At 29.9% G+C, this 16,832-nt stretch overlaps 1 protein-coding gene across 4 annotated transcripts in view; it reads left to right on the top strand.

Annotated features, from left to right (window-relative positions):
* The window catches only part of LOC136983233 (chordin-like protein 1), a 60,033-nt gene that overhangs the window by 33,085 nt on the left and 10,116 nt on the right, over positions 1-16,832 (top strand). For all 4 annotated transcript variants that reach the window (XM_067279920.1, XM_067279916.1, XM_067279918.1 and 1 more), the window contains 3 exons: positions 13,260-13,360; positions 15,259-15,361; positions 15,441-15,650. In XM_067279920.1, coding sequence (XP_067136021.1) covers positions 13,260-13,360; positions 15,259-15,361; positions 15,441-15,650 — 414 coding nt within the window. The remainder of the gene's footprint in view (positions 1-13,259; positions 13,361-15,258; positions 15,362-15,440; positions 15,651-16,832) is intronic.

Raw genomic sequence — 16,832 nt, 5'->3', positions numbered from 1 at the left:
TTAGTGCAACTTCGAAGCTCCGTTATACCACTGTGAACCGTTATAATTCTGAAATTAGTCAGTCGAAGATTGTTTCTCTGTTTTCGTACAGATATTTAATAACGTAAATAACTTTATAATTAGTTTACATATTTGATCCCGAAGAGATTCTCTTGTCAGATGGTGGATCGTTATAACTAAGATAGTATTATTCCTAATTAGCTTAAAAAATATGATAATCTTTGCCAAGAGAAATTCTGATTACTATCGCTTACGCGATTCATCTGATAGGTGAGTTTTTCGTATAACAAGTAGGTAAAGGGAAAGGCTGTATGTAAATTAGTTTATCATATATTTTATTGGGACTGTATGTTACTATTAAAAAGTTGCGTTATACAGTATATACCATTTCCTAATTTCATTGTCAGAATGTAGGGAGTATGGAAATATGGTTTTCAGTTGAGATTTCTAGCTAGCTACCGATTATTACAGATTTTAACTTCTAACAAGTGCAAGTGTTGTTTCTAAAGATGAAAGTTTATGTTTTATTCTATAATAAGTAACTTAATAAGGAAATATCAACTTCTATATTTATTAGCAAAATATAAATTTAATTAAATATATTATTTATATTACACAGTATATTTGTGTTTGGAGTAATAAGCTCTACTTGAAAGAGTTTTACAATCTATTAAAATTAATTTACCTAAAAGTTAAATATTTTCTTTCTGTTATCATTTTTATAATAAAATATAGCATTTCTTTAATGCTTAATTATTATAATTATATGTTCTGTTGAAATGATAATACATCTACTGTAAATAGGGAAATATTCATTTTAAATACTTTCATAAACTTAGTTAAAAAAAAAAAAAACTAAATACAGTATATTTTCTATAATACAGTCGACTCTTTTTACTCGAATATCAGGAACAACCAAGAAAAATTTGAATCATCCGTTTTTGAAAATTAAACCACTTTTCTTCAAATTTCTAATGTGTGGCAATATTCCTTATTGACTGGCGATATCACAATTTTTGTTTTCTTTTCCATTTCTTTAATCAGTCAAATTTTCCAAGCTAAATGCAAAAACCGTACATTTCACGTTTTTAGACATCGTAGGGCACAGCTGAACTTTTCTTTTACTCTTTCTGCCCCGGGTACTAAAAGGACTTTTTTCCATACCGTACTGGAATTCGGCCAGACCCGCAGTGGAAACGATCGAGTAGTGAGGGCCTAATATATCTGTGAAAGCGCTCGTAAAAATTTTTTGGGGGTTTGTCCTGATTCGTTTCCGGGTTCCAGAGCGATAGGATTACGCTTTAACCGCATCGGTCATCCAACCGTCGAGTCTGCTGAAGAATTCCGATATACAGTAGAACCTCTATTATTCGGACTAATTGGGAATGAAGGTAGTCCGGATAAGGAAAAATCCGGATAATCGAAAAAATAATAATTGACAGTGACATATAGTATGAATAATTTTTATTTGTCTAGATTTACATATAGCTTCAATATTAAATTATTTTTTATTAAGAAATTCAATTATCGATTTTTGTTTAAAGCTAGCTGTTCTTTTTGAAGCTGCTAAATCGCGAATACTTTTAAGACATATAAGCTGTCCTGAGTTACACTTTTCTTAGCTCTCAAACCACTTCATGGCGACATCTAAGCACTGAAAAGCTTCAGAATGTGTAGGACCAATATCTCTTACTTCGCAAATCTCTTCGTCTTCTCGATCTTGTTTATCTGAGGCAGATGTTTCTTCAATTATTTCCTCATCATTCAAAATTTGGAATCCAGGATCGTTCGCATCGCAATTTAACCACTCGGTTACATCTTTTTCGTCACATTCACCTCATATTGAAATTTGTGCTATTGCTTCCGCAATGTCTCCTATACCACTTTCTACTGTTACTGGAATTTACTAGTGGTCTTTTCAAAATTTTGTTCCATGCATTTCATCACGTACGTACATAAACAGTGTCGCAATTCGCCAACTGCAAATCAGCAAATTTGTACAATTTTTGTTTATTTTGAACAATCCGGATAATCGAGGTTCTACTGTATTTAGATCCAAATGTCACTAGAATTGTAAAACAATTGACATTTTGGGGAATCGCCGGAAAGCACGCATCCTAGAGAGTGTAGACTGCATGCTACACTCTTTTCAAGAGTTGTGTTCGAAATATGGAATTTACTGTCTTTGAATTATTCATATTTATATTAAAAAATTCGAATTCGCCACATTCTTTGAAATAAGAATTCACAGTAATAAATTTGACGATAAGAACAAACCTCAGAAACGGAAAACGAACCGAAAATCATAACAACGACGAAAAGAAACGAAAAAACGAACGAATAACGATAATAAATTGCACAGTTGTTTTTCAATTATTTAAATTTTTCTCTTCTTTCTTTTCCGGCATTACTATTATGCGTACTCGACGTAAGTAAATTAGTAATAAATTAACAGATTAATCAGATTCGTATTTCCTTGAACCCAATCCTTCAAACTACTAAAATAACTTTTAATACAGTAGAACCTTGTTAAGAAGTTTTCAAAGGGATCACTGTAAAAAACTTATTTTGCAGGAATTGAATATACAAATAAAAAATAAATTTTTATTTCTATATTCAATTTTATTTCAATATCAACGTAATATAACATGGCATAGTGTAACATAGTAGAATAGTAAGATGCACTGACTGTAGCAGGTACTTAAGTGTCTGGTGTCAATATGACATGTTAACAGTTAATGGACAGCACCGGATAGGAATTGTGGTCAAAGCAATTCCCCAGCAAAATTACCCTATCAAAATTAGCGACCATCTCAGGTGTGCAGGTGTTTGATATAAAATATGGTAAATATCTGGAACTACTTTATTAAAACTATTATTTTTATAATTGAGAAAGTTATTGTGAAGGGAAAAAATTACAAATTGTCTCCAATTAAGTAGGTAAAATATCGCTGATGCGACCATATTTTGGGATTTCCTACACGAAAACATTTTAGGCGGAAAATTTTAACACACATCTTATGGTGTACTTATTATACTCGAGTTATTTATTTTAATTCGAGTATAATATTATTTTAATTAATTCGTTTAATTTGTTTTCAACGATTAACAATGGCATTTTGTTACTGTTTACTAAAAAATTAACAACTTATTTTTCACGATGTATTATTAATGTTTTCTAGATTCCGATCTGCATTTGAATACTATTCTGATAGGTATTACGTTCTTTTTCAAAATGAGTTATTAATACTTTTTATACAACGTAACAGGCTCGAAGATGACAAGCAACGACACAGAAAACAGTTATATTAACCTAAAAAAACATTAATAAAGTAAGGGATGACGAAGAGGAGACAGAAAATTATTTGTTATATCATTTATCTAGATAATACTTTAACTACTGTCTAAAGACAAATAGTTACAATTATTTCCTTGTTTCGTTTCAAACATATCAATTATTTTAATAAAAATAAAAAGTAAATTTCTGTCTCCTCGTCGCCATCCCTTACATCGCCAATGTTTTGGGGTTGATATTAATTTGAAGTAAAATAATGGCTGGGTAGAAATAATCCGATTCCACTGTATAAAAATGTAAAATTTCAAGCGAAGTAAGGCACCATCTGGTGGCATTTCTGAAAACTAAAACGTGAAAATTTGATCAAATATAATCAATGGTACAATGAGATAAAATCTATAGGCGTGTTTTCTTGTGTCAACCAGCTTTTATTTTTTCTAAACGATTTCTGCTATAGCGTTTTGTATTCTCTCGTCTTCCTGTTTTGTTGTCTTTAATTAACAGAAATAATAACTTTTGCAGAGAGACTAATGAATATGTTGTTGATAATGCTGTTTACTAACGGATAAACAAAGCATTATTCGAGAAACAATATAGACCGAAAATAATGACATAAGACAACCGAACAAATCTGGTTAGCTACACGAAAATATACCTTATGTTAACGTAGCATGTAATTATGGTATCATTGTATGGAATCCTTGCTTACGAAATAGTTTATAGGACATTAGAACTCCGATTGTGAGTTGTCTTTTCTCTTTGTAACGAGTTTTTTCTTAATTTCTCTTCTTGGTTTTATATTCTCAATATAATATTTAAATATGAAAAACAGAAAAATTATATACGTATTCCGTCTTATCTGTGACAATTGTTTTCTATTGTAAACTTTCAAATTAGTGATTTTAATTTTTTAAAGTTTTATTATTTTGTAGACGAATATTTAAAACAATTCATTTTAATAAGCGTGTAGATTTTTACAAGAATTTTTATAAAAATTTAATGAAAATGAATTATAATTTCAGAATAAACAAAAATATACATTAAAAGTTAAATAATTGGATGGAAAGATGGAAAGACTCATTTTCTTCCGACCTATAAGAAAATGAGTCTTTCCATCCTGTAGACACAATAAGAGGCCTTTTAATCACACTCATCGTGGATTCAGTTAGGCCTATAATGCAGGTGGCCGAGTGGGGAAGAACTGTATCCGATGTGTCGAGTACAGAACACATCAATAAAATAAGATTATAAAATATATGTTTGCTCGCCCGGATTCGGGCCCGAGTCTCCCAGAGAAGTGGACTCGGCCTTCCGGCCGTCGATAGTGTTATATTAATTATTTGGATTGTCTTTTTCCTTACATCTGAGCTATAAAATGAATCATAGAGTTTGCAGAGTTTTTGATAAATTTTGTAATTTAAAAATAAAATATCAATGTTTATTCAAATAAGGCCTTCTTCATCTTTTCTAGACACAAATAAGCTCCAAATATGAAAACTTGCAATATTTATTTTGAAATCTTTAAATTCTCATCACAAATTAGAAATAAAATGAGCATCGTATCTGGACGATCGTATGGTCGATCGGTCGAAAAATTCCATAATCGGAATATTTCTGAGGTCGTTCGTCCGGATATGTCCCGTCCTACACCACCCAGCCACCTATTGTGGGCCTGACTGAACCCATAATGAATTTGTTAAAAAAGGCCCTCTTAGTGTGCATAGGGCGGAAAGAGTTTTAAAACACTTCTTATCTATAGTCGTCACTTTCTACAGAACACTTTTAACTTTTTAACATAGCAATCCTTAACTTTAAATATTTAATTGTTCCATAAAAATGTTGAAAAGAGAATTAATTAATATACAAAAAATAAATATTAAATTAAAAAAAGTTATAAAAAGTTATACTCCAAAGTAACCAAACTAAAAATTATTAAGAAAAAGGCCATTTAAATAATATGGCCTTTTTCTTAACTGTGCATCCTTAGAAAACTGTACATAAACTGAGATAATGCAAAAATATTACTATTTAAGATCAGATGATAATGATATCAAGTGGAGCTGTGAAAGGAAATAATAAATAAAGATGCTGATGTATGAAAAGATGGTTTAGGAAGAAGGAGGAGTAGATTGATAAAAGTATAGGAAAGTTTTAGAGAAGAAATCAATTGAAGATTTTATTTGGTTAAGAAAAGATAAGAAAAGAAAAATAAATGAATATGGGAATGTAGACGTTTAGAAATTAAAGAAGGAATTTAAAACTTCGTTGTAAAAGAATAAAAATTTTAAAAACAGTTTGATGAAGTTATACAACCATCCGTTAGTACATTACGTAATTTTCAAGATTTTTATATATTAAATATTATTATTATTAATTCTTTTATTGTTTGGAACTATTTAATAATGGTTACAAGAAAGTTATTTTTAAGAACTGTATTTAAATATTAGTCCACATTATGAAATTCGATTTAATATCAAATCTAAATGAACCAGCAACGAGTTGCTCAACTTTCCCGGTAACATTTAAAATTTTAGTGGCGCCATCTGTTATAATATTTTATTTAAAAAGTTTTTATATTTTTAACTATTGTAAAATGGCAAGAAGCTTAATTTTGAGGGTAGGGGTGGGTTTTATAAAAAAAATTCTGCTCCGCCATACACACATCCGTACATACAGGAATTACCCCCGATTTTTTTTTTTTTTTTTTTTTTTTTTTTTTTTTTTTTTTTTTTTTGGCATTTTTTCGCCGTTTCAAGGTGTCCCAAGTCAAAAACGATCTGTTTTACGTAACAGCCGGGAAAGTAAAAATGAAATCTGATGTATAATTATTTTTAAATCAAAACGGTTATATTAATTTTCTCCTTCAAGATTTTAAAGTACAGCAATTCTATTAATAACTAGCAGGTGAGCCCAGCGTTGCTGGGGCAAAAAGTAACGATAGCGAAGAATAAGATTATTAGATTATAGCCGATCTTGCCGGATGCAAGAATTAGGTCCCCTTATTCGGAGGATAATTAGAGAATTTTTAGATGAGTCTAAAAATATGTTTGATTTCCCGCAAAAACACAAAAAGACCTAATCTAAAATAGTACAGCAAAAGTGAGTTCTTCGGGGTAATTCTTAACTCTCTCCCTATCCCCTCGCGGGGGAGAATTTCGAAAAATCTCTTCTTAGTGTGCATTCGTATGGCGTACCCTGTGTACCAAATTTCAACTTTCAACTCCTAACCGTTTGGGCTCTGCGCTTACTATTATTATCATCATCATCAACCCATCTCGATTATATTATAAGATTAGGTTGTAATTAATAAATATATTTATGTTTGATATTTAACTTTTAACTTTAATGAACTTTATTTTTTAATTGTTTTAAGAATGGAAAAGAAAAAAAAATTAATTATAAACAAAGTAACCAAACTGAATAACTGTAAAACAGATTAGATCTTTTAAATACACTTAATTTTATACTTATTTTATGATCGAGATGATAAAATAACGAAAGATTATATCCGAGTTAACTTTTTATAATTAAAACTCGTATTTTACGTGCAGAATTACAATTTTTATTAAATCAGTACACGAATCGTTTTTATAGAATCTAATTAAATTATTTTTTCATTTTTATTTTACATCAGTGTTTTATAATTAGATTAAAGTTATTATTACTTGTATATCTGTATTAAAATAATGATTTTAAACCTATTAAAAAGATGATGTAGAAATAAAAATATTAAAAAAATAATACAGCTAATAAAATATTTTTAGTGAAAATTAATAGCAGCAAAAGACAAAGTCACACGTCTAGAGTCTAGACCCAATAGAAGTGGATGACCTCAAACAGCAGACTACATTGCTGTATAAACAAAACAATAACTGGATAGACCTGTATTTTTTAATGAAGCTCGTATACAAATAAGAAAACTGTAAAACGAGACAAAATAACATTAAAAATACAAATTTTTCTTTTATATATTATGTAGATATAATATTAATTAGTATTTTATGAACGTTGTGTACGAACCATATTCTAGAAACGTTATATAGGTCTATACATATTTATAATAAATGCATAATAGAAGACAGTTTACCTGAAATCTATATTCTATCTTTAGAAACTGTTTTAATATATTTCACGAAACGAAAAAGATTTCAAAATACAAGAAATCAGTATTTACTTCATTAGCTGCACAATTCAGCACATAGAAATATTATGTACTGTACAAAAGTTATTCGTCTCTTTAACCATAGGTTAATTGTTAAAACTGCTCCTGGATGTGAAAATGCCAAGTATCAATAGCTTTTTAAAATAATTGGTTCATATTTGTAAAATTCTTTTTAAAGTTTATTATTCTTGTTAAAATTCATTCATTTATTCCAGATTTATTAAAATTACAAATTACTAATAAATATTTAATATTTAAATAAATAATTTTTAATAAATGAAAATGCCACAGTGTTCATAGTTTTACAAAACAATAATTAGAAGAGAATCGTCATCGGCGAATTTAGATTGTTCAATTTTTCCAAAGTGCCAATATTCACTTCTCCACCAATGTGAGTACCGAGGAAACTTATGAGATCTTGCAAGTCCCTCATGTAAACGCTGCAGCATTTAATCTAAAATTTTTCTATCAGGGATAAACTGTTCGACTTGATTTGATTTGCAAATTACTACAATCGTATAAAAATAGAATTTATAATTTTCACAGAGGGAATTTTTCAGGAAGAAATATCGACTATCTCTGGATTTAATACTGAAAAGAAACCTATCGGTGTTATTCTTAGCTACTACAGGGAGTCTCTAAAAGAATTTTCGGATTTCAAATGATTATAGTTCTCTTTTCAGTAACCGTTCATTTACGTGATAACATTATTGGAAACAGAAACTCTCCAAGTTTCAGGTAAATGGCGTTTAGAAAGCGAATTTCCAGCAACCGTTGGATTGGAAGCAGTGAATCCAATATTCTGTGCTCATCCTAGGTGAACAGATGTCATATCGTGCGATTACTCCCTTTCGGGTATGTTAAAGAATTTTAAAGGTGGAAATTGCTAAAATTCCACAATTTTAACCCCTTCTCTCCCATGCCACAAAGCTCCCTCCTGGCAAATGATGTCGCATTGGGTTCCCCCTAAGTCATTACTATGACATAAATACACTGTGCCAATTATGTAATGGATATTAACATAAAATGATATTTATACTTTTACCAAAATGAAACACTACAAGACAATAGCATTATATTGATCAAATTTTTATTTTTATCTTGCTAACATGTTAGTTAACTACCACGGGTTTGTAAGGACATTCTTCAATTGACACAATGGAAACGTTGAAGGCATGTTTGTCCACGGGAATGCTTTGTCCTGTCATCTTTATGACATCAATATCCATTCATTCAACATCATCTGCATTTCATTCCCAATTAGTGTTCCAAGTATATTCAAAAGATGTCTCCCTGTAATCCATGAGGCGGTACTATATGATAATTATCGAGTTTCGCTTCTCTATATTTTCTTTTATTTTGGTAATACTATCAGGTCAGTCCATAAGTTCATGCGTATTTTTATCTACAAAAAAAGCAGCAAAAATTTTAATTAAATTTTATTTCAATCTATAATGTATTCACCATTATTTTGTACAATTTCTTGCCATCTTGATGGTAGCTTTTTAATCCCGTCTTCGTAAAATGATTTCGGTTTTGAATCAAAATATTCAGAAATAGCCTTTTTTACATTGTTCTCATCCTCAAAAGTTTTCCCTTTTAAAAAATTCTGCAAACTGCGAAAAAGATGATAATCACTGGGAGCAATATCTGGCGAATACGGTGGATGAGGTAAAATTTCTCAGTTGTAGTTTTCATGTTTCTGTACAGTTATTTTTGCAGCGTGTGGTCTGGCATTGTTATGCTGCAAGAGAACCTGCTTTCTGTTCACTAACGACGGTCGATTTTTTTCAATTTTTCATTTAAACGCTCTAATTGCTCACAATACATTTGAGCTGTAACTGTTTGATTAGGTTCTAACAGCTCAAAGTGAATTACACCTGACATATCCCACTAAACAGACAAAAGAATTTTTTTTGGATGCAACCCACCTTTTGCGGTCGGTTTTGGCTGCTTGTCGCGATCCATCCATTGTCTTTTTCTCGTCACATTATTATAGAGGATCCATTTTTCGTCTCCAGTAACCAGCCTACCAAGAAAAGGTTCTAAAGCAATACAGGATAAAAGAGACGTGCAAATGTTTACACGTTGTCTGTTAGCTATTGACAGTTCATGTGGTATCCATTTTCCTAGCTTTGAAACTTTTCTGATTTGTCGTAGGTGTCTATGAACAGTTCCATGGGATGAATTTAAACGTTCCACAATTTCATCAACTGTTAAAGATGGTTCTGCTTCAACTAGTGCAGAGAGAGCATCATCATCAAAGTCAACGGGTCTTCCAGTACGAGCCTTATCCTCCACACTAAAATCATTGTTTCTAAATCTTTCAAACCACTTCTGCGCAGTCCTTGCACTAATTACAATTTGATTATGTACAGTATTTATTTTTTTGGCTGCATTTGTAGCATTCTCACCACTTAAGAATAAAAAGTATAAAACATGTCTTTTATATTCATCGGTTACTTCCATTTTAACGAAAATAAACAACTGAAATATTCACAATTCTGAACAGTATTATATGAATGAGATCCAATTTAACACTTCAGTGTAAAAATTATCACATTAGACTGACATTTTTAACAGCAAAACAAGATTTTTCTCAAGGTCATAAAAATGCGCATGGACTTATGGACTGACCTGATATATTGTTTTTATCAAGTCTACACACAATAAATAATTGCTTAAACTTGTAAATACCATACCCTGTGCTTGGTCTCAGTCCCGTGCTCTGACGGATATCGAAATCCCTATTTTGTGTGTATAGAATTTTGTATATAGGTTACATATAAAATTATCACGTTTAACTCAAAGATCTTAGAAACAAAGACGACTATTACTTTATAACAATGACATTATAATTTCATAACGTTATCTATCCTTTGTTTGACTTCAGACTTGTAAAAACATGAGCTGACGTAGTCTCGTAGCCAGAAATAACTCTTCGGATTACATGAATAAGCTGAAAAAATTGTGACTGGTATTTTTATTTTTCAGCCTGCGCTAGGCCCATTATCTACAGCCCAAGTGTAAACTAAAGGCTAAACTAACAATAGCTTAAGTTTACATGATGAAAGCTAAAGTGTATATTATATAGGCTATAGACTACTGTGTATGGGCTACCCCAACTAATTCGGGGGCTACGGCTCTAAACTAACGAATCATTTGTAGCATATGTATAATGAGTAAGAGATAATGTAAGTTATATTCCATATATTATAGTCACAAAAGTTGCACCAATCACTTTACTGTGGCTGTAATAGATTATGTGTTAACAGTCATAGTAAACTAAATAGGCTATATCAGGGGTGGCCAACTTTTGTGCACATAAGATCTACTTTTTATTGTAAAAATGTGTCGCGATCGACTTGTTGTCATAGGCATAGTCTAAGTGGGGAGGGAGAGTGTGAAATACATACTATGTTTATACACTGTGTTTCAGTACGAAGTGCACTCACTGCTTATGAGTCGGGTCATAACTGCATGCATACAGTTGCGTTCGGTTACAAATATAATACATTAAGTCAAGACATCGCTAGCGATCGACCAAAATTGGCTTGGCGATCGACCGGTCGATCGCGATCGACTTGTTGGCCACCCCTGGGCTATATGATACATATTTACTATTTGCTATCTTTTAATGTTCTTATATAAATTTAAACTAATTTTTAAAGATTATTATTTTTTAAATGTGACGTATTGTGTTAATAAAGCATATATGATACCGATTAACGTAAAACGTGACATCACCAGGATCATTTCCCATCTCCCTCGCCCTGTCACATTTTCTGAATTATCCTCCATGAGGGGTGACAACACATTTATGGACAACCCGCGTGCTACCGATGCTCACAAACTTGCAGGAGCTTAAAACGCGCATTCTGAATACTGTATTGTTCAGTACATTCGATGTAACATGCTACATTGAATGTAGGAGGAACTGGATATGTGGGATAAGGAAGCTCACATAGAGGGATCATTTGAAATCCATGATTCTTTTTACACATCCTGTATCTACCAATTAGTAAATTAAAATGATTTAGAATGTTCATGACGTCTCAAATTATTTTTACTTACTAATTAGCATATTGACATTTAGATATTAGGTTAATAATAGTGCTTTACATAAGTTATTTTTAACGTTGATTGCCGCAATCGTTTTTATTGTAAAGTGATTCAATACGACGTTGCTGATGCTAAAACATCAAAAAGAAATATTGCAGAGTATAATGATCGGAGATATCACCAATGACGTAATCAGCAAAACTAAATGGATCGTTTAACTGAGCATCAGAAACCAGTTAGGTACTTTCATTATTAATCATAATTAAGTTGCTTGTTGCCTAGAGGCACTTTGTATGTGTTATCCCCAGTATCTATTACATTAGTTTCAAGGTGATGTCATAAAGTAAAATTCCTACTAATATTTAATTTGATAAAAAATTTATAACTTATGAGGTTATGACGTCAGGTATGACAACATAATTGATGTTGTATTTAGTACGATGAACGATAACAAATTACGATGAAAGTCACTAAATACAATATCAGAATTTCCAATACACACAGAAGAAAAGGCAATAAATGAAAAATGTGCAATTTAGCAATTAGCAATTTAAATCCAGAGACAGAGAACTGTCTCTGGATAGCCAATAACATGTGATGTTAAGTTAAAATATGTGTGTGTGTTTCTGTGTCTGTGTACACACAAACGCAAATAAAAGGTTATAGATATAATTACACAAATATTGTATTATTTATAATATATATTTCAATTTAATTTCATAATTTTTTTATTTATATTGCAATGAGATGATAATGCATTGAGTTTATGAGAATAAATCAATGTAGAAATTTTAAAATGACTATTCATTTACAAGCTTATTAGTATTAATTATGAATTTACCATAATGCTATCATTTTGCTATGATATAACAATATTTATGTAATTTTTAGGTAGTGATCCAAGAATCTACAGTGAAAAGGTTTTATCTAACTCAAAGATAATCACAGCAATTTCACTTAGAAATAAAAAAAAATATGTGGGTCTAAATTTTAGTTTTATAAATTAAAATACATGAATAATTTCATGTTTTTTAATTTTATGGCTACAAAATAATTATTTTGAAACGAATACATTTATAATAGGTGTTTAAAAGAATAATTTTATAGCAAAAATTATAACTTATTCATAACTTTCATAATTCTAACAAAAAGAGAGAATTTAGCAACTGTTTTTTACTGAATAAATGAAATAAACTAGAAAGTATTATTATTATTATTATTGATCAAATGTTTTTAAAAATTTCAAAAAAGTATAATTTTAAACAAAGAAATTACTGTACATATAGAATATAGAATATTTATCATTAATGATTTTAAATATATATTGCATGATAACATGTTAAGTTTTATCTATTATTTATCATTAATTTTTTGAAAAGCATAGCAACATTAAGTATTAATATACTGATATTTAGGCCTATCTATATTAGATTTTCATTTATGATAAGAAATTTCATAAATAATATAATTTTCAAGTGAATATTATTATCTGTTTAATGTATTGAAAAAATAAAAATCAATATTAATATGAAAAAATAATCATGACAAAAGTTTCATTAAGCTTGAAAAATTAAATTCAAAGAATTTAATTAAAATTTCTGAATTTATTATTTAAAAATTATTTTTGAATTTTAATTTATTAATCAATTATTGTTTTAATGAGTATAATATATTCGATACAGTATAAAATTCTTGTTTTACAGTATATTAATTTTATAATTTGTTTTATATTATTAACAGCCGATTGTACTTCCGGTGGTATTACTTATGCCCATGGATCTAGCTGGCATCCAGTTATTGGACCTTTAGGTCAAATGGACTGTGTAATTTGTAAATGTAAAGTAAGTTTATAAATCAAAATATTTTATGCCCACATTTGTATTGTTAACTATTAACCATAAAAATTTTTAAACAACGTTTATAATGTATAATGATTGGTAAATAGAAATGCAACTGCTTTCTCAAGTAGACAAATCATGTATGGTAATAAAAGATTTGGATAGTTTTTAGTATTGTGAGATTATATAAAGTACGAACGAATCGACACGGAGAACTTTAGTGAATTCTTCGATGGAACAAATTGATAACAAACGTGCTTGATAGAGCAGACGCTTTGAAGGGGGGATCCATTTATCTCAGTAGGGACTAGACAAAGACAACTAGCCAAATTAACAAGATAACCCTTTAATTTTCCTTACAATACAATACATACAATACATCCAGTGAAACACACAGGAACCTACGGAACCCGACAATTCAATCTACCGAATAGCTTTAACACACAATTCACCCGACAATAATATGCTACAGAATTCCCGTAACACGCAGACATAAAACGTACCGACAATGAGTTTAAAGTGTACCTCTTCTTTTACTTCTTATCGGACAGGAAACAGTTCGAAAACGAAATCTTCCCGCTGACCTGGTTGCACAGTCTTTACTTTCCGGCTTCCCGACTATTTTTTTCACGCACTTTCACACACACCACACTCTTCCCTACTAATTCTACTTTCTCTCTCCACTTCCGTTCTAACTTCTCCCCAAGACACACCCTCCAATAAATCTCCCACCCTAAGTTACACACCCAGATTTACACAACTTTCCACCGAGTCGGACCCACCACGTGGCGAGGGGAGGGGGCAGGAAAAGACGTAAGGCACAGTATCAACGTATAGATTTCAGGATTTGTTTAAAGATTTTTTCTTAGTTTGGCTTATCACATTTTGCACTCAAGCCATTCAATTGTTTTATTATTACATTCTATATATATATATATATATATATATCTTTAAATAATATTTATATTTATAAGTTTAATTTAATTTAAACTTTTAATAAGAAGAAAAATGACTTTATACATTATAAATTTTATTTCCCTTTTATAACTGATGTGAAAACAACTCTTTTAAAACATAACAAAGCAAACACTTGCTTTACTGTAGTTCATTTTATTAATAAGTCTCTCAAGTTTGTAAAGAAAGTTGTTAATGAAATGAACTCCAGTAAAGCAGTATTTGTTTTGCAAGTTACAAAATATCAAATAATTTTCTTAGAACAGAAACTTTATAATAAAACATCATATACAGTCTTTTGCTAATCAAATTTCATTTTCAAATGAAATGCTGAATGATCTCTGCACTGCTGTTAGAGTTCAATTTGGTGCTTGCACAATTGAAAGACAAAAATTTTTTAAATTATTGTTTCATATAGTGAAAATTATATTTTCTTAGTACTGTTCATTTGTTAATAAAACTGTGTGAAATGAATCCACTTTTTCTCAGATACACAAGAGTTTTACATAGAAGTTCAATATTATTTATGTACAAAAAAAACTAAATGTTAAAAATACCAATGGTAATATTAATAAAGTTGTAAAAATATTAAAAAAAGAAGCAAACTACTTATTATATAGATATGCATTATCAGAACTCCAAAATAGTAATTTAATGACTAAGTTAATTATTTATATCTCACTACTTTTATTTTTCAGACCAAACAGAACTTGTTATTCATCCATTTGCTAACTAATTCTGACAAATGAAATGAATCATCTGTATTATCAATCAAAATTGTCAGTTTTGTAACTGAATTTGTAATTAGCAAATACAGAATCATAAAATTTCAACAATTTTACTTCTAAATTATATCAATTATATTCAGTTATTCTCATCTGATAATTATTTTTCATGTTTTTAATTATAAAACCTGATGATCCTAATGATATAAATGTTCAATTTAGAGTGGCAGAATAGAATGTGGTCGTTTAAGCTGTCCTCAACCACCATCTTGCGTAAAACTTCAGCCAGTACAAGGTCAATGCTGTCCAATTTGTATTGATAAAAGTAAATATTTTTCAATATTAAATATTATAATCAAAAACATAGAAAAACAATTCAAATTTGAATAAAAAGAAATTTTTAGTTTCAGTTGTTGATCATGAAACAGCAGTAACAGAATCCAAAACAGAAGAAACAAAAGAGGTTGACTCATTCATGTGTCTTCCACGACCATCAAATACCATTGTTTATAGAAGTCATGCATCAAGTAGTATAAGTGGATATTATCAGTATGCATTTCAGATTATTGGCACTAATAAAAATACTAGATTGTTATCTTGGACAGTAAAAGATGGTAAGGACAATCTATTGATTTTGAGTATTTTTATTAAATCAATAGTTATCAATAAAAAATAAAAAAAATTCTCTTGCTTTGTTAATGGTACATTTTCATTCATTTATATTTATAATATGTACAGTATACATCAGTATTAATTTAAAAAAACTTTTAATCAGAGAGATCAGATGATTCTCTTTTGTTATACTCTATTACTTTTATAATTCAAACCTTATTGATATTAAGTAAGTGTTTTTCATTTTTTGCTGAAATCAATACTTGAACTAAATTGCTTGGTTTATTGATTAATTTATGAATTCAATAGATACGCTAATCCAATGGGTTTATTATTTTTAAATGATAATTTAGACTATAACGTAGATATGCAGACCATATAATTTATGTTCTAACAAGAAACTAGTGTTGCCACCCATCCAGTTTTCACCCGGACAGTCCGATTTTTAATTCATTGTCCGGGTTAATAATTAATTTTGTCCAGGATTTCATAGCAACCTGTCGACCTTTATTTTTCTCTTTTTGCTTCTCAGCTCTTTAAAGCTAAGTTATTTCATTTCTTAATTAAAGTTGCTCCTACACATGTCCCTAACTGGTTTAGAACTGGCGTGCATGTTATTCTTCGCATGGTAAAATAACATTGCGCATGCGTCAGGGACTTCTGTTCAAACAAACTTGACCTGCCATCTGGGTCAGCAATTTTGAAAAGGTGGCAACACTACAAGAAACACATTTCAGTGAAAAGGGGGTCTAAAACTGATAAAACTTTGGTTATTTTAAAAATTTATTTACCATACTAGAATTCCAATTTCAAACTTACAATCTTCATATATTCAATCTTTTTGAAACAAAGATTTAAAAACCATCTTACACTCTTGTAATTCTTGAGTTATTTTTCAATAATTCATATTTTATTGATATAATAGCTAAAGATCCTATAAGATTATTCTGTCTATGTAATCTATATATACAGGGTGATTTTGAAATAGTGGGACAAACTTCAGGGAATGATTCCTCACAGGAAAATAACAAAAGAAAAGAATATAAACATATATCCAGAAATGAGAGGTATTTTGAGAAATCAATTTCTTAGGATTGTCTATAAATGATGTTCACACTGGAAGGGGGGAGGGGGGTTAATAACAGAATTATGTAGGCTAATAAAATCTGTCTTGTACCTAACAC

Source organism: Centruroides vittatus, unplaced genomic scaffold, assembly GCF_030686945.1.
Source record: "Centruroides vittatus isolate TY-2023 unplaced genomic scaffold, ASM3068694v2 contig_879, whole genome shotgun sequence".
NCBI lineage: Eukaryota > Metazoa > Arthropoda > Arachnida > Scorpiones > Buthidae > Centruroides > Centruroides vittatus.
Note: the sequence above shows the minus strand (reverse complement) of the source record. Positions and strands in the feature narration are given on the sequence as shown.